Consider the following 19555-nt stretch of genomic DNA (forward strand, 5'->3'; position numbering starts at 1 on the left):
AAGATCTGCAAAGATACAAAGCACAAAGTCCACTCCAAAGGGAGATAATTTCCATATCAGTAAAGCACTCTTTCTGAACTCCCTCAAATGCTTTGATTGCATTCCTGAGTTTTCTTCCAGGAACGTACACATTACAAATAATTCCTGCCCAAGGCATATGCAATCAATCAATCAGTCAGTCAGTCAGTCAGTCAGTCAGTCAGTCAGTCAGTCAGTCAGTCAGTCAGTCAGTCAGTCAGTCAGTCAGTCAGTCAGTCAGTCAGTCAGTCAGTCAGTCAGTCAGTCAGTCAGTCAGTCAGTCAGTCAGTCAGTCAGTCAGTCAGTCAGTCAGTCAGTCAGTCAGTCAGTCAGTCAGTCAGTCAGTCAGTCAGTCAGTCAGTCAGTCAGTCAGTCAGTCAGTCAATCAATCAATCAGTCAGTCAGTCAGTCAGTCAGTCAGTCAGTCAGTCAGTCAGTCAGTCAGTCAGTCAGTCAGTCAGTCATTCAATCAATCAATCAATCAATCATTTTTTTAATAATAAATAAAAAGAAAAACAAGTAGATAGAATAGAAACAGAATAGAGAATGCTAGTGTCAGAGACTCTCTCTCTTTTTTTATAAGAAGACAAGTAGTAAGAATAGAAATAGAATAGAGAGTGCAAGTGTTAGAGTATCAAATGAAGATGGATGAGATGTGTTTTTAGCCGTTTCTTGAAGATGGCTAAGGACTCAGCTGCTCGGATTGAATTGGGCGGGTCATTCCACCAGGAGGGAACAGTTAATGTAAAAGTCTGTGAAAGTGATGTTGTACCTCTTTGGGATGGCACTATTCACTTGCAGAACAAAAGCTTCTAGAGGGCACATAATTCTGAAGTAGTGCATTTAGGTAAAGGGGTGCAGAGCCAGTGGTGTTTTTGTAGGCAAACATCAATGCCTTGAATGTTATGCGAGCAGTATTGGTAGCCAATGCAAATTGATGAACAGAGGTGTGACATGCATTCTTTTTGCCTCGTTAAAGACTAATCTTGCAGCCGCATTCTGGATTTGTTGTAGAGGTTTGATAGAATTGGCTGGAAGTCCTGCTAAGAGAGCATTGCAATAGACCAGTCTGGATAAAACAAGAGCTTGAACAAGGAGTTGTGTAGCATGTTCCAAAAGAAAGGGCCTGATCTTTCTAATGTTAAAGCAAATCTGCAGGACCGGGCAGTTTTAGTAATGTTGTCTGAGAAATTCAGTGAAAGTGACGTGACATGTGGCCAAGTATGGTGACCCATACTCGGAATTAGTGCTCTGCATTTATCCCATCCAAAGTGCACACACACAGCAGTGAACACACACACACCGTGAACACACCCCTGGAGCAGTGGGCAGCCATTTTTTTTGCTGCGGCGCCCGGGGAGCAGTTGGGGGTTCGGTGCCTTGCGCAAGGGCACCTCAGTCGTGGTATTGAAGGTGGAAGAGAGCGCTGTACATTCACTCCCCCCACCTACAATCCCTGCTCTTTCCTTTGGGTTACGAGTCCGACTCTCTAACCATTAGGCCACGACTTCCCCATGTTCAGCTGAACATCAATCACAACTCCAAGGTTTCTGGCTGTCTTTGAAGGAATTATGGTTGATGAGCCTAGCAGGATGGTGAAATTGTGATGAATTGATGGGTTTGTTGAAACACAAGCAGTTCTGTCTTGGCTAGGTTGAGCTGAAGATGATGGTCTTTCATCCAGCAAGAAATGCTGAGATGAGTGTGTTGTCACCATGTTCAAGAGACACAGTTTCACACATCTAATATTATATGATACACATGCAGCTGTTTACATTCACAGACATAACCGACTGTGTTTATGTGAGTGTTGTGTGTTTATGGCAGTTGACACAAAAGAGCTGGCTATCTGTGCATGCGCTTTGTGTGTGTGCATTCAGAAAACTGTATTTCAGAACTGACAAGGTTTTTTAAACGCATTAAAAGAATAAACTTTTCATGATTATGAAGAAATGCAACGTCATATACGTGCTATAGAGATGATAATCAAAAACGATCAGTTGTTTTACTTGTTGCGTGAGCTGTCAAGGCACAGCCCTCTTCTGGAAAAGGGGGCTGGGAGCAGTTGAATTTAAAGAGACACATGAAAACAGCATGTTTTTGCTTCCACCCATAAAGGGGCATTTACAGCATGGTATAATAAAAAAGCAGTTAGAAAGCAAAATAGCCCAAAATCTCAAAATTGACCATTAGAATGGACATGGTTTGAAGCTTTTCTGAAGCATATCTGACCTGCCATGATCAGTTTTATTGTCTAAAACCAGAATAAAAGATTGACAAAAATCACCTGTATTTCAGATGCAGACACTATTTGCTTTTGATGAAGATGAAATGGAGATGAGAAACAAGGTGGTAGAGGATCTAAAGACAGCCCTCCGGACTCAACCAATGAGGTAAGAGAACTTAATTCTTGACATTATATTGGTTCATAATTCTGATCTCAAGTTCAAGGAGTCAGGAGTGAATACGTTGATTTAAAAAAGCTGCTCTCAGCAAACAGTTCCCTTTTGAAAGGGAACTCGTGCTGCATCTCCTAGAGGGTGCTATAGGGGAATGCCTCCGGCATGACCGGTGTCTGAAGCATGAGTCTAAACACGACAATGACTTTGACATTGGCAGGTGGCAGCCTTTGACGTCACAACTGGTGTGGCTGAGAGTATAAAAGGGCACCTGTGAAGTACGTGATACGGTTTTCGTGATACGGTCGCAGTACTTGGTTTCACCCGGGCTTGACTCCCTCTTGAGGGATGAGAGTTATCCGCCTGCGATTGTGTCCCGCAACTGCCATTACGGTGAGGTGGGATTAAGTGCAGCGGTTGTTGGCAGAGCACTGACAAGTCAAAAAGGAAGTTTTCCTTTTTTGGCTCCTCTTGTTTACTCAAATATCATTATTGTTCTTTTTGTCTTTTCTAAAATCCATATTTATGGTAAGAGCATGCGCTGATAGCTTCGTGCCTTCTCTAAAATCTATTTTATGGTAAGAGCATGCACTGGTAGCTTCATGCATTCTCAACAATCCATGTTATGGTAAGAGCAGGCACTGACTGCTTCGCGCCTTTTCTAAAATCCATGTTTATGGTAAGGGCCAGGTGCTTCGTGACCTTTCTATCTGTGTTTTACCAGAGCAGGTTTGCCAAGTTGACTAGGCTGTCTGTGACCCTCCTTGGATAGTGCAAGCATTGTTAGACCTCCACTTGATAACATCTGTGAGTTGTAGGCTCTCTGTGAGCCTCCTTACAAGACATCCTGAGTGTGGGGTGTAGTTAGGCCTTCTCTCGTTATTAGAGAGTCGTCATGCTGAGGCCTCCACTCCTAGAGCTTCATTATCTACTGTGAGCATCACCAGGCCTCCTCTCACTACATAGAGTTATCTACATTGAGGCCTCTGCTCACGAGAGCTCCGCTAGGACAGCATCTGTGAGTTGTAGGCTCTCTGTGAGCCTCCTTACAGGATGTCCTGAGCGTGGGTTGTAGTTAGGCCTCCTCTTGTTTTAGAGAGTCATCATGCTGAGGCCTCCACTCCTAGAGCTCAGCCATCTACTGCAAGCGTCATCAGGCCTCCTCTCACTACAGAGAGTTATCTTCATTGAGGCCTCTGCTCACGAGAGCTCTGCTAGGACAGCATCTGTGAGTTGTAGGTTCTCTGTAAGCCTCCTTACAAGATGTCCTGAGCATGGGGCGTAGTTAGGCCTCCTCTAGTTTTAAAGTGTCGTCATGCTGAAACGTGCTGACTGCTTTGTGCCTTTTCTGAAATCCATGCTTATGGCAAGGGCACATGCTGACTGCTTCGTGCCTTTTCTGAAATCCATGCTTATGGTAAGGGCACATGCCAGGTGCTTTGTGACCTTTCTATCTGTGTTAGACCCCAGTTTGCTCTTAACCAGAGCAGGTTTGCCAAGTTGACTAGGCTCTCTGTGAGCCTCCTTGGATAATGCAAGCATTGTTAGGCCTCCTCTTGTTGAGGCCTCAGCTCAAAGAGTAATGGTGAATAGTAGGCTCCTTGTGAGCCTCCTGACAAGATATCCTGAGTGTGGGGTGATGTTAGCTCTCCTCTCAATTTGCAGAGTTATCCTTACTGATGCCTCCACTCTTAGAGCTCAGCTAGGCGGTAGGGTAGTATGCTAAGTTGTTAGGCTCTCTGGGAGCCTCCTTGGCTACAGACCTTAGTGTGGAGTGTTGCTAGGCCACCTCTCATTTAAGTGGTGTTGTATTTAGGCCTCCTCTCTGCAGAGCTTCGGGGGCCAGTTAGATCTGAGTTCTCCGTTCTTGAGAAACTCCGGTCTATGATCATGTTAATGGTGCAGGGTTGAGGACTCCTTTGAGTCTTTGACTTAGCTCAGCCAATAAGGCACTCATCCCTTCAGCATGGTGGAGTGGGTATACAGTTCCCCATAGCACCCTCTAGGGGATGCAGTATGAGTTCCCTTTTGAAAGGGAACATCTCAGGTTACGCATGTAACCATGGTTCCCTGAGAATAGGGAACGAGACACTGCGTCCCTTTGCCATGCTTCAGGCATTCCTGCATACATCTCCTTCAGACAAGAAGTGGATGACGTATTTCACAGGTGCCCTTTAATAATCTCGGCCACACCATTTGTGATGTCATAGGCTGCCACCTGCCAATGTCAAGTTCATTGTCATGTTTAGACTCATGCTTTAGACACCGGTCATGCCGGAGGCATTCCCCCATAGCGCCCACTAAAGGACACTGTCTAGGGAACATCTCGGATTACTTGACTGTAACCCTGTTCCCTGAAAAAGTGGGAACGAGATGCTGCGTTTCAATAATGCTGATGAGAACATTCTTTGTTCAACCGGTTGTGAAGCATGTGTGCCAACACGCCAAGAATTGGCTTAAATAACCTCGGTGGGTGACGTAATTTGATTACGTGCACCTGCAGGTTATAAATAGACGTGAAACAGACATACCTTCAGGTTAAACCCTTGTTTGAAGAGACACCCAGTCACGCCTACAGTGCGGCATTGAGGCACAGCATCTTGTTCCCGCTTTTTCAGGGAACAGGGTTACAGTCAAGGAACCCGAGACATTCCCTATCAAAAGCTACTCTCGATGCTGCATTTCAATAATGCTGATGGGAACGAGAATACCAACGCCGCCGCACTGGAAGTGTCTGGACCCCCCAAGGTTGTGTAGTGTGTGCACAAATATTGAAGAGGTCTCAGACATGACTCTGGGATGTTGACTCAAGGACACGTGAGCCCGGAGTAGCATGGACATCCAAACTATAAAATCTGACAAATGTGTGTGGAGAGGACCAGCCTGCCGCATCACACACTTGCTGCAAGGGGACACCTCTTGCCAAAGCCATAGAAGATGCAACCCCCCCTGGTTGAATGGGCCCTTACTCCTAGAGGCGAAGCTTGACCACGCGCCTCGTAGGCTAGGGCAATAGCATCACTCACCTAATGTGAAGAGCACGTACTGGACACAGTAAGTGAAGTCTTTCTTGCTCCGGTGTCATGAACGGCGGAGGGCCGAAGGCTTCAAGAACGACCGGATGTATGGTCGAGAATGGAACTTTCGGAAGATAATTAGGGTGAGGATGCAAAATAGCTTTGACCAGCCCAGGGGCAAAGTCTAGGCAGGATGACGAGACTGACAGAGTCTGCAAATCCCCAAAACTCTCTTCAAAGAAGTAATAGCCATTAGAAAAACCATCTTTAGGGTCAGAAACCTGACAGGCGCTGACTCTAGTGGTTCGAAAGGGGTGATAACCAGACCCTCTAGCACAATAGCTAAGTCCCACGAAGGTACTGTCGCTCTAGTGGGCGGCCTCAACCGCTTGAATGAAGCGGGCTACTAGAGGGTGCTTTCCCACACAAACCCCATCAATCAGAGCATGGCAAGCCGAAATAGGGGCCAAATAGGTTCTGAGAGTTCCAGGACATGTGCCTGAGGACAGTTTCTCTTGCAGAACTCCAGCACTGAAACAATTTGGCAGTGAACTGGGTCTGCATGGTGTGTCATACACCAACTTTCGAAAACACGGGGCCATAACTTCTTCCAGTGGAGGGAGCCCTAGCACTTAGAATAGTCTCTACTACATTGGCTGGAAGCCCAGCATCACTTAGTTGGTCCCCCTCAGGGGCCAGACATGAAGGTTCCATATCTCGGGCCGGGGATGAAACACTGTCCCCTGTGCCTGAGAGAGAAGATCCCTCCTGACCAGAATCGCCCACGGCTAGCCGTCGAAGAGGGATATTAGATCTGAGAACCACACAATTTTCGGCCAACGGGGCGCTGTCATTAAGAAGTGAAACCCTTGTTGATGGACCTTGGCCAGGACTCCCGGGAGCAGAGCGATTAGGGGGAAATGCATAAAGACGCAGTCTGGGCCATGTATGGGCCATCGCATCCAGACCCAGGGGAGCTGGGGGAGTCAGAGAGAAGTAGAGGGGACATTGTGCTGTCTCCTGTGAAGCAAAGAGGTCCACCTTTGCTTCGTAATATCTTTCCCAGATTTGACTGACTACTTCGGGGTGGAGTTTCCATTCCCCGTGTGTCACAGCTTTTCTGGACAGCAAGTCTGCTCCCACATTCATATGCGGATGTAAATCACCCTGAGAAACAGGAACTTGTACTGTGCCCAAAGCAGAACCTGCTGCACTAGCCTGTTCAGGTGGCTCGAACGCAGTCTGCCCTGGCGATTTATGTAAGAAACTACTGCAGTGTTGTCCACCCACACTAGGACATGATAGCCTCTTAACTGCTGGAGGAAATATTTCAGGGCCTGAAATAGAGCCATCATTTCGAGGCAATTGATGTGCGAGTCGAGAAGATGACCTCTCCAGATCCCTTGAGCTGGGCGGCCATCTAAGACCGCACTCCAACCCGTGAGGGAAGCATCTGTCATTAGCATTTTGCGATGACAACACGTGCCTAGAGTGGGACCCAAAGTCAGAAACCGGAGTCTGAACCACATAGATAGGGTACGAAGCCCCTGGCGCTTAACCCTTATTTGCCTCTGGGGATTGGCCCTTGGATGAAAACCCTTGGCTCCTGAGACTGAGCCAAAATCAGCCAGTCGTCTATGTAATTTAAAATGCGGATGCCCTGGAGTCGTAGAGGAGCCAGAGCTGCATCCATGCATTTGTGTATGTGCGGGGTGACAAGACTTGGCCGAATGGAAGAACCCTATACTGGTAAGCTTCGACCCCGAAAGCGAAACTCAAGAACTTCCTGTGTTGTGGCAAGATCTCTATGTGAAAATATGCATCCTTGAGATCGATCGTCACGAACCAATCGCCAGATTGGATCTGAGACACAATCATCTTGACTGTCAACATTTTGAACTTGTATGTTCTGAGGTAGCGGTTCAACCTGCGAAGATCTAAAATTGGACGCAACCCCACATCTTTCTTGAGAACCAAAAAATACCGGCTGTAATAGCCTGACACTCTGTCTGGCAGGGGAACACGTTCTATGGCCCCTTTGTCCAGCAGAGCTTGCAATTCCTGTGTCAACAAATGCGCTCGTTCTGGTTTCACGGAAGTGGAGACCACACCATTGAAACGTGGAGGACAATATGCAAACGGAATCCTGTAGCCTTTCCCTGCAGTCCTTTCTACCCATGGAGAGATATTTGGCAGTAGCTTCCGTGCTGGCAGTTTCTCTGAAAGGGGCACTAGTTTTGACACTTCGCTTTGTTGGGGGGATGTTAGATGTCCGGCGTCCCGAAACGTGGCAGGAGGCAACCGAACACGTAACATTTCGTTGGAGGCTGCTGCTCCCTGATACACCAGTGGCGGCGGAGATTGTATAGCGGCCCCCTGAGGGTGCCAGGAAGGAGCCTCTACTCTCTGTTGAAACCCCCACGGTCCCAGGCGCTCGACCCTCAGGACTTCTTCTTTTTGGACGACATGATAGGGCGCACGGCTCGCCACAATCTCCTTCTGCGACTCTCGCCACAGAGCAACCGGACTGGGTCGGGGCTGGGTTGGCGACAGCCCCGACGCCTGAGCATGGCGGGGGAGAAACTTATCAATAGCCTCTGCGTGTCTTTTGGCCTCCTGGAACCTACTGACGACCGTATTCATGGAGTCGCCAAATAGGCCAGAAGGTGACACAGGGGCATCAAGGAGGAACACCTTGTCCCTATCCTTGATGCCCGTGAGGTTGAGTCACAGGTGTCTCTCCGTGGCAACCATAGCAGCTATAGAACAGCCAATGGCGTGGGCCGTCTGCTTGGTCGCACGAAGAGACAGATCCGTGGCTCGGCGCAGCTCTGGAAACGCCTCCTCACTAATGCTCCCGCCCGTGCTCAGGTCCTTCAGCAGATCAGCCTGGTACGCCTGTAGAACCGACATGGTGTGCAGGGCAGCACCAGCCTGACCCGCTGCTTGAAACGCCTTTCCCACCAGCGAGGATGTTAATCTGCAAGGTTTGGTGGGGAGGGTTGGCTTCTTGAGTGCCGATGAACTCCCAGGGGAGAGATAGCCCACGAGCGTCTCTTCCACCTGAGGCATCGTCACATACCCCTGCGCCTTAGCACCAATGATAGTGGAATAAATCAACATTGTGGGTACAAATATGTGCGAGGAGTATGGCTTAGATCTGGGAAAAAGGGGAGCGATCGATGTTGGAATCTCTCCCCCTGGCCACCCAACAGAAATCTGTCGTCTAACTTGGAGCGCCTGTGAGTTCTCCAGCTCTTGTGGCCAGTCCAATTTAAGCCTGGCCACAGCGTTAGTCACCACCACCAGCAATTCCTCAAATGCTTTATCGCGTGAGGAACGCTCAGAGGCGGCGCTCTCTGTTTCCATTTCGCCAGAAGCAAGAGAATCCTTGTCCTCGGCTCGCTCTGAGGAAGGCACACGTGCTTCACAACCGGTCGAACAAAGAATGTTCTCATCAGCGTTATTGAAATACAGCATCGAGAGTAGCTTTTGATAGGGAACCATGGTTACATGCGTAACCTGAGACATTTTTCATGGCAACTAATTCCGGCTTGGATTATGTGGGAAGTGCACTACAGATCAGGATGTTCTACCATCTGTGAGGATTGGCGTGGAGGTGAAAATTATTGTATCCGTCTTTGTCTGTGACTGTCTGACGTAGGGTGATCACTACTTCTGAACACATTTAAGTGTATCATTCATTTAGCTGAAACAGTGAATGACTGCTTCCAATCATTAGTCCTGGGCCTTTTTTGTACATAAAAACAGTCAAAATGAGAAACCAGTATATTTTTTCTCCTCAAATACAGGTGCATCTCAATAAATTAGAATGTCATGGAAAAGTTAATTTATTTCAGTAATTCAACTCAAATTGTGAAACTCGTGTATTAAATAAATTCAATGCACACAGACTGAAGTAGTTTAAGTCTTTGTATCTTTTAGATGTATTTCATGGCCAAGTCTGTGCTGTCTTTAAACCAGTAGTCTGGACTCTCTTTCATCACTGCAGTCAAACAGAACCAGATCTGCTTCTCTGAGTCACAAAGTAAAATGTCTGAGCTGTCAATCATACTGTACTCAGTCGTCTAGACCAGGGGTTTTCAACCTGTGAGGTTTTAAGTCTTGTCAGTTTAAAGGGGTCATATGATGCTGCTAAAAAGAACATTATTTTGTATATCCTTGTAAGCACAGTCAGTTGTTTTAAGTTAATGTAAACAGTAAAGAAAATATCAAATGTACATCAGTATAACGGATTCGTGGGTCTAGACATATAGGGCAACTTGAACGGGAAATTCTCCCAAGAGTAAGGGCTTCCACATTGCCATATATGAGGGATCAGTTTTGTCGCTTAATGTTAGACGGTTTATTTTTTTGATCTTGGTTCTTTAGAGAGATAAAATGCAGTGTCATCTAGTGTTGTCAAAAGACCCGGTACTTCGGTACCAAGTCGGTACTAAAAAAATGTGAACATCGCTGTTATTAGAGTAGTTCATTGTTAGCATAAGTGCGGCTCACGCTAATATACTAAAAATAAAATAACTATTTAATGCTCCTATAACTTTTATTAGGGTTAAAAAAACAGGAGGACATGATGATATTTACTATTTTTACACACCAGAGACTTAGTTTCATCTGAGTGACCTCATCAGTGCACATTCAACAGCTGCTGCGAGTAAAGTAAGATGGACACAACTCAAGCAGCCTGCAATTTAAAATCCATCAAAAAATTATTTCCTATAAATAGATGTAACCCTTGAGTTCTTCGAGAGCAGCTAGACTTGGATGTAATCAGCTAATGGATGTAAATGTGGCTTTGAGGTGTGAAGTTTTTTTTTTCACACCTCATTAACGCCAGTGCAGGAATTACTTTAAATGAGCAGAAGGAAATTAAAATATTGACTATCCAATTTAGTAGTGCAATGTGTTGAATACCTGCAGTTTACAAGTCAGCCTGAGTTTTTTTTCATACATTTTTTTGTAAGTGTTTATTTCAATTATACTATTTTTGCAGTTGCAGCTTCATTACCATCAGCTAAGTTATGGCTTTAGGAGTCATTTTACACTGTTATCAATCCAACAAGTGCCATAATTAGATGATGTAACATCCACATCAGTCATGCAGTAACCAGCTTTGAACTCAAGCAAACCTTCTTTGCAATGTCATTACAGCCTTTTGAAGAACAGATCATTTACAACAATCTGACATTCAGTAACCTACAGTAGTAAAAAGAGGTAAAAGCTCTCTTTGCGGATCAGGGTTGCAGGTAGAAAAAGTTGTTAGCACTGAACAGCTGTTTACTATTGTCAAATAATTTTCTGGTACAATGTTTCTTCTTATTTTCTTCTCAATCTCTTGAACGTTTTCAATAATATAAAAAAAGAGTGCAGAAGAACTGTTTTCACATGTCTCTTTTCAGTCTGTATTATTTGGTTTCTGGACTGAGGTATTTGCATCATCAACTTGAGTACTTGTAAGTAGCCCTTTTAACTACTCTAGCTAGGTAATGACTAGGTAGTGTAAGATAATATCAGCTTCTGTTTTATTAATATTTCAGTCATTATTTAATACCTTTTTTGGCAGGTCTGCAGGTGTAGGAGTAGTTATTGGATAAATTTTCAAAAATGTAATGTACAGTGTCTTTTATTGCACCTGTCAAGTGCAATAAATTATTACCTGTCAACTATAGTTTTCTCAAGCTGTGATGTAAACTAAAGGCTATTTTTAAAGCATTATTTAAAAATAATGTCAACAGAAAGTCTGTGCAAATGTGTGTTTATACTGTTCAAATCTTGTGTGTCTCATCTTATCATTAATGATATAGCATTGTTCCTCTATACACTTGCTCTCTTAGCCTGCTGAGACAAAAGAATCATTCATTACTCATTAACAATAGGTGGCAGATTGTTTGCACTAACACTGAAAGCAGGAAGATAAATGCAGCACCATGACATTTTGGCTCTGACGGCTTGTACTGTAGGTCATTTTTATGTGTGCCATGAACACTCAAGTTACTTAATCTGTCATTTGATGCATTGTCAGTGTACTTGTTAGAGTTTGATAAGAGAGCAGTGTCAGCCTGGCCACTTCAGTCCCTGTTGCCATCCTTCTAATTTTTCTTCTTACTGCCCAACTCTTGTGTGTACTTTGCTCATGAAGGAATTACATACTTGTGAGTTTAGCATGTTGAGCTGAGTATGTAGGAATTAAATTGGTAATGTAAAATGACTTCATACCTTTTTACCCTTGATACTCTTTCAGACCCTTAATCTCACACTGTTTATGTTTGCATGTGAACATTAATGCATTCTGGTTTGGCTTCTTGACATATAATTCAGTTTTGTATTTGTAATACACTGCCGTCTCACACCAAGAAGGTCCTCCTTTTTTTGGATATTGTCTTCAGGTTTCATGTGAATCCACCTTGTTTTATTTTTTTAGTCCACATTCTGGAAGGGGTGTGCAGATGGCAAGCCTTTCTTAATCTGGTATTTTTAATATAAACTATGCAACTATGACACAGGGCCTCTGTCTTTACACCGCTGGTCAACCCAAACAAAATGTCACTTCAAAGCAAGAGAGATTTCACAACATCCTCCCGAACACCCTGAATCTCTCACCACCACATTGAGGGGCTCAGATCGGGAAGAGTACTAGTGACAAGTCAGTGAGTAAGATGGAGGCAACATGTTTATTTACCTTTGGAATTACTGAGGTAGTACTTTCTGCAGCTTTTTTAGTGGGCGATTAAACATTTTGATTTATGACATGGAAAATATGATGTAACTAAACTCGCTGCGGTTTAGTTTGTCACTGGAAGGTATGTTCAGCTTAAGGAATGTTTTTAGCTATGTTTGGGCAAGGATGAATTGTCAGTGGGGTTTCAATAAAGAAACAGCCAGCTTCTTCCCTCTCTTCTGCAGTTTGTGTAAAATCTGATGTTCTCTTTCTCATTTCCAAATATTAGGTTTCAAAATAGTGATGATATAGTTGAACTCAACTTATTGTTTTCATATTTGTCAAATGCTTTCATGAAAATTGTACCCTAAATGCTTTAAGCGTTTGGACGGGTTTGTGTTTTTCTCTCCGTGCTGTGAGAAGTGTAGTAGCTAGGTCTAGTGCGCATCAATGACTGAAGGAAAATAGAGTAAAGTGCAGGAGAGGTAGCTTCAGGCAGCTCAGAAGTCATCCTGTGAGGAATGGTTTGTGTTTGCCATGGCTTAAAGGGACAATGTACTACCCCACCTGTGTCCCCCACATGCTCAGCTTCCAGGGTAATTTACACACTCCTGGCTGCTCTTTCCAGATTGTTGAACTGTAACTGATACGCAATTCTGCACACGTGCATGCCTTTGTTCACGTTTAGTCTGGCTGAGTGTGACTGTGAACTGGTCAGAAAGGCACTTTATCAAGGCTTAGCTGGCTTCATTTTATTGCTTGTTTTACTGCTTTGCTTATGACTATCCCAAATGATCACTGAAGACTTTACAATCACTTTTTAAGACCAGTTAAATCACCCTAAATAACTTTAACCTTTTAAACCACCAGATCTAGTGTTTCATGTGACATCTTTCCATTCTAAGAGTTTTTTTTTTTTTTTTTTTACGTTCAGCAGTCAAGGGGACCTGGGCCCTGGTGACAAACCTGGACCATGTGTTGAAACAGCTTGCGCATACAAAATGCACCTTTTGATTTGTAACTTCGCATTCAGTTTCTCCCTCTGAAACTTTCTACAACTTGTGTTATTTCTTTCCCTTTTTTATAGCCCTGGAAGCTATTGTGTGTCACTCCAGCGGTTTTGGAGAAAGTAGCATTTTCGCAATTCAATTTATACCTGGATGCTGTCAACATTCTAGACGTGTTTCAATCTGGCATTAGTGCTATGAATCGTGTTCCGGGCTTGTGTAGTTGTTTTACAATGGTTTGCTTCCTATTTAAAGGGTTGGACTGTCACTGTTAATATCGGGTCATTTTCCTCACCATCTGTTCCTGTCTTCTGTGGTGTTCCGCAGGGATCCATTCTGGGGCCTCTTTTGTTTTCCCTCTACAAGCTTCCCTTAGGTTCTGTTTTTCAAAAACAGAAAAAAAAAACACGAAACATTACTTATCATTGCTATGCTGATAATCTCCAACTCTATCTTCCAATTAAACCAGGAAACCAGGAGTTTTTCATTAGATCATCTCTTTTCATGCCTTGACGAAGTCAAGACCTGGATGGAAAATAATTTTCTAAAACTGAATGAAAATAAAACTGTTTTTCTGCGATGTCCTGATGCTACTAACGGCTCCATTAAAATACAGTTTGGCTCCTTTGGTAACAACCTACACAGTTATGCAAAAAATCTTGCAGTTTATTGTTATCCTCTGCTCCAATTTGACAAGCATCAAGTAGCTTCTTACAACTTAGATCTGTGGCAAAAGTGAAAAACTTCCTTCCTAGTAAGGACCTTGAAATCATGATTAATGAAATTATTTCTTTATGATTGGATTACTGTAACTGTACTGTATGTTGGCCTACGTCAGTCCACACTTTCTCAGTTACAGATGGTTTAAAACGCAGCAGCCAGGCTGTTAACAGGAACAAAGAAAAGGAAGTATATTTCTTCTGTCCTTACCTCATTGTATTGGCTGCCTATAAAATTTAGAATTGACTTTAAGAGTCATCTTTTTGTGTACAAGATCTGCAAAGAATGGCCCCAGTCAATTTTTGTGATCTCTTTCAGCCATACATCATACACAGCCTCTAGTACGTCAAGATCATACAATCAATGTATTTTATCTGTCCCTCGTTTTCACTATCATATATATTCTACAATTATATTAATTGATATAAATTCATAATTATATATTTCTAATTTTGTATTTATTTATTTGGTAACACTTTACAATAAGGTTCCATTAGTTAACGTTAGTTAATCTGTTAACTAACATGAACAAACAATGAACAACACATTTATTAAAGTATTTATTAATCTTTGTTAATGTTAGTTAATAAAAATACAGTCGTTCATTGTTAGTTCATGTTAATTCCGTCTGCTTTGGAAAATAAGGTTTGATCACGGTTGCAAGAGATGAGGAGTCACACTATATGGGATGATAACAGACTGATTTACTCCGGCTGAAGGGAGATGCATGTTTTTCTGTTGCCAGCAGGTGCCAAAAAAAAAATAAAAAAATTAAAATTAAAATAAAAAAAAACGTGGTGGCTTGAACTTTGAGCTTTGTCAAAACAATGTATTTATTATGATTACAGGAGATAAGTCACTGCTGCTCCTCAACTACCACCATCTCCCTCTGTTGTCAGTACAGTCTTTGTGTTTGGTTAACGTGGAATATGAGTCATGTAAGGAGCAGGAATGGAGTTGGTAGAAACTCTGTTATTAGTAGACAGTGGGTCTCCAAAGGTGATGTCATATACCCTCTATACGTAAGTGTTAACGATGTGTCACTTGATCGGCCACTCTTGAGAAGGGGTTAATGACATGAATGACCTTAATTAATCTGAATAATGAGTCCTGGGTTTAGCTCAATATGATGAACGTGAGGATACACGCCTATTCTGCATTTACAAGTTTTCATGGTTGACTTGTTCAGTATACTGTTTTATGTGTTATTTATTTATGCAGCTGAGTATATAAAGAAGCCATCTGGGACTTTTGCCAAGACGTCTTGGTTTTAAAGATAGTTCCTTCTGGTTTTACCAAATACTTCCTAAGATCTTTTGCATTCAACTGACAACTTTATTTATAGAATTCTTTATGCCAATATATGTTATTCTCCTTCGGTAAAAGACCGTGGGATCTCAAAGGGGCTTTCATAGTTTAGGCCCTGTTCTAAAGTTCACATTGCCCTGACAAACACCAAGTTTTGTTGGATCGGTGGCAGGGACAGTGTGGCAGTGATAGTTATGTTTCCTGACATTCTAGGCATTGGAAAAACCAACCTCACAAACCTTTGATGAATCTCCCTTCAGGTTTGTGACGCGCTTCATCGAGTTGGATGGCTTGACGTGTCTTCTGAACTTCCTGAAGAGCATGGACTATGAAACCTCAGAGAGCCGCATACATACATCCATCATCGGCTGCATAAAAGCCTTGATGAACAACTCCCAAGGCCGTGCCCATGTACTGGCCCACCCGCAGAGCATCAACACTATCTCCCAGAGCCTCCACCAGGACAACATCAAGACCAAAGTTGCTGTGTTGGAGATCCTGGGCGCTGTTTGCTTGGTGCCTGACGGGCATAAGAAAGTATTACAAGCAATGGTACACTACCAGAAGTATGCTGCAGAGAGGACTCGCTTCCAGGTATAGTTGCTTTTAATGAGAGATTTGTAAGAAAGGAATTGAGCATTGTATGCAACATATGTAGGGTGATTTGTCTTTACTGTGTGTTTATTCATGTGTAGTTGACATGCAACAACAAATGCCAGTGTTTGAAATATTAGCTTTTAAGCATGGTTGATTCCTAGTGACCCAATAGATCTCTGAGCACTCTTGACACAATAAGCACCATAAGCAGATATTAGCAACCCATTCCAGAGAAATATAAGAGAACATTCCCACCTGTCTCCACTGACTTTAAAACAGGGTCTGTGATGAGAATCTGTCATTTATAGTCCTTAGCAGCCTATTAGGTACAGTAGGAAAACAATTGAACAGTTAAAAAAAAGTTTATTTACAGTGATCAGTGGGTAGCTCAGGCTCAGTGGGTAGCACTGTTGCCTCACAGCAAGAAGGTCCCTGGTTCGAGTCCCGGCTGAGCCAGGATGCCTTTCTGTGTGGAGTTTGCATGTTCTTCCCGTGTCTGCGTGGGTTTCCTCTGGGTGCTCCGGTTTCCACAATCCAAAGACATGCAGTATAGGTGAATTGGACAAAGTAAATTGGCCGTAGTGAGTGAGCACTGGGGTTGCACGAGTCAGTGCAGTCTCAGGGCTGGGTTGCAGCAGGAAGGGCATTTGGTGTAAAACATGTGCCAAATCGGTTGTGCGGATCACTCCGCTGTGGCGACCCCTGATAAAAAGGGAGCAAGCCAAAGGAAGAGAGATTTACAGTGATCAGCAGTCAGCCTTTTCACATTATACATCAGCTTGTGAGTTGTCTTGCTTCCTACTATCTACAGAGGCAGAATTCTAAACACCATGGAATCTCATGTGACTGACTGACTCCTGATAAAGTTGCCTATGTAAAGTATTTTAATATAATTTAATACTTTACATGGGCAACTTTATCAGGAGTCATTCATACATATCAGACAAATAGCTCTCTTTACCTGAAGTACGCACAAAAATACAACTTTACAATGCTTACATTAAACATTTACTTGTAGCATGTTGCTTAGATAATGCAATACTCTGATAGGAAAAAAAGATATTTGGTGGAAAAAAATAAATTTGAATTAGATTTAATTTGTAGATTGAATTTGTTATTAATTATATATTTTTGTATTTTTTTACTCAGTCTCTTTTAAACGAGCTGGACAGAAGTACAGGACACTACAGGGATGAAGTAAATCTGAAGACAGCCATCATGTCATTCATAAACGCTGTGCTGAATGCTGGGGTTGGAGAGGTCAGCTGATGACAAAACTTCCCTAAAAAATTTTAAAATGTGTATGATATACAGTATATACATTATTAACATGATGATTTCCTCTATTTCTCTCAAAGGACAGTCTAGAGTTTCGCCTTCATCTTAGGTATGAGTTTCTGATGTTAGGAATTCAGCCAGTCATCGAGAAGCTGAGAGCACATGATAATGCCACACTTGACAGGTACAGAACACTAGGATGTTAAAGTGGGGCTCATTTTCCACCTAACAATAAGTATATGCATCATACCATTGCTTCTAATAGAAAGGCTGTTTGTGTGTGTGTGTGTGTGTGTGTGTTTGTTTCAGACATCTGGACTTTTTTGAGATAGTGCGGAATGAGGATGAGTTAGAACTGGCCAAACGCTTTGACATTGTAAGATATTTGACCTATATGCATAATATTATGTCCTTAAATTTAAAGAGCACTTATTATATACAGAACAGCATGGTATTATTAGATTTGTTTACAAGGCTCCTGACTTCATGTGTGTCCTATTTGAGAAAAATTAATGTACGTTTTTTGTTCAGACACACGTGGACACCAAGAGTGCTGGCCAGATGTTTGAGCTGATCAAGAAGAAACTGAGCAACACAGATGCTTACCCCCACCTTCTATCTATCTTACAGCACTGCCTCCAAATGCCATGTAAGGATCTTAAATATATATATATATATATATATATATACAGTATCTCACAGAAGTGAGGGGACAGCAAATTTACACTGTTATACAAACTGTACACTCACTACTTTACATTGTAGCAAAGTGTCATTTCTTCAGTGTTGTCACATGAAAAGATATAATAAAATATTTACAAAAATGTGAGGGGTGTACTCACTTATGTGAGATACTGTATATATATATATATATATATATAATTTGTGTTTTAAACACTCTTTGTGGTTGGAGCATGTCTGTGATGCCTTGAATCTTGAACTGATGTCTTTGCAGGCAGCTTACTAGGTTTAGAACAGAGACTACTGTACATGTTTGTGTTTTGTATCATTTCCTTTGTATTAAATTACAACCATCCCTGCATTCCACATCTAATGAGGTCAAGTCACCTTTATTTATATAACGTTTTATACAATACAGATTGTGTCAAAGCAGCTTTACAGTATTCGACAGGAAAAACATGTGCTGATAATGCAAGAGGACAATAGAAAACAGTCAGTTTATCAGTTAAAGTCAGTTCATTGTTGATTCAGTGATGTTATCATCCAGCTCAGTTCAGTTCTCTTCCAATAGTGTCTGTGCAGTCAAGTCAACGATGTTGGCAGAAATTGTGTCACCAACTAAGCAAGCCATGATATGATGGTATCAGACTGTAAAATTGTAGTACTTTGATATATGAATGGTACTAAGGAATTATCATACACACACACAAAAAATTGGTTCTTCAGCGGTTCTTTGGGGTGGTTCAGGTGCTATATAGCACCGATACAATATAAAGAACTTGTTAAGCCCAGTATGGTTCTTCAGTGGTTCTTCAGCGGTTCTTTGGGGTGGTTCAGGTGCTATATAGCACCGATACAATATAAAGAACTTGTTAAGCCCAGTATGGTTCTTCAGTGGTTCTTCAGCGGTTCTTTGGGGTGGTTAAGGAGCTATAGCACCACTGCCATACAAAGAACCCGTTAAGCCCCTGTATAGTTATTTTAAGGTTTTCTAACTCTCTCTTAATCTCTTAGTTTAGTTGGGGGAAAGGATTAAAAACGGCATTAAAATACAGTGTATTTCCTGAAGATAACATGCTTCTCAACCCCCAAGGCCGCCTATAAGGAAATATTCCAGGGCCTCCACACAAGACTTTTTGACCTCAGAAAAGCATAAAAGTGATTCAAAACAGCTTTTGCCATTTTATTAAATTCCCATTCATAGCAAACATATGAGAGTGGAGTAACATATCTAAAATCTAAGGAGGAGAATTGGGTTCCTCTTATGGTTCTACATAGTACCATTTGACAAAGGTGCTGTATAGCAACTTTAAAGATAGTTAAAGTAGTTCCCCTATGATTACAAGCCAAATAACTACTTTTAGTGCTATTTAGCACCATTTTTGTTTAGAGTGTATTCATATGATATGTACACGCTCCAAAAATACCATTTAATTATCTTGTTACATGTCCAGAAAAAGCATGTCATTACCATGACATCATATTCCAAAAAAAATAGTATTAAACTTTTTTGGTAATTTGTGTAGAAAGCAGTAGAAATATAACAAATCAAGTTTGTTTTTGACACTTGTCAAATGTTTTCAGATAAACGTGGTGCAGGCAGTATACAGCAATGGCAACTTTTAGACCGCATCCTTCAGCAAATTGTTCTACAAGATGAAAAGGGAGAAAATCCAGATGTTTCACCCCTGGACAATTTCAACGTTAAGAACATCATTAGAATGTAAGTGTCCAACTCATAACACTTTTAGTTCAAAACACATTTATTTAATGGCCTAATGGATAGAGAGTCAGACTTGTAACCCGAAGGTCGCGGGTTCGAGTCTCAGGTCCGGCAGGGATTGTAGGTGG

At 42.4% G+C, this 19555-nt stretch overlaps 1 protein-coding gene across 1 annotated transcript in view; it reads left to right on the forward strand.

The window, feature by feature from the left end:
* The window catches only part of LOC107737441 (disheveled-associated activator of morphogenesis 2-like), a 72385-nt gene that overhangs the window by 26816 nt on the left and 26014 nt on the right, over positions 1–19555 (forward strand). Inside the window, exons 5-11 of the mRNA XM_016548920.1 lie at positions 2317–2411; positions 15409–15742; positions 16895–17005; positions 17104–17207; positions 17333–17399; positions 17555–17672; positions 19289–19427. Coding sequence (XP_016404406.1) covers positions 2317–2411; positions 15409–15742; positions 16895–17005; positions 17104–17207; positions 17333–17399; positions 17555–17672; positions 19289–19427 — 968 coding nt within the window. The remainder of the gene's footprint in view (positions 1–2316; positions 2412–15408; positions 15743–16894; positions 17006–17103; positions 17208–17332; positions 17400–17554; positions 17673–19288; positions 19428–19555) is intronic.

The sequence above is a fragment of the Sinocyclocheilus rhinocerous genome, unplaced genomic scaffold (assembly GCF_001515625.1).
Source record: "Sinocyclocheilus rhinocerous isolate Xijiao unplaced genomic scaffold, SAMN03320098_v1.1 scaffold524, whole genome shotgun sequence".
Classification (NCBI taxonomy): domain Eukaryota; kingdom Metazoa; phylum Chordata; class Actinopteri; order Cypriniformes; family Cyprinidae; genus Sinocyclocheilus; species Sinocyclocheilus rhinocerous.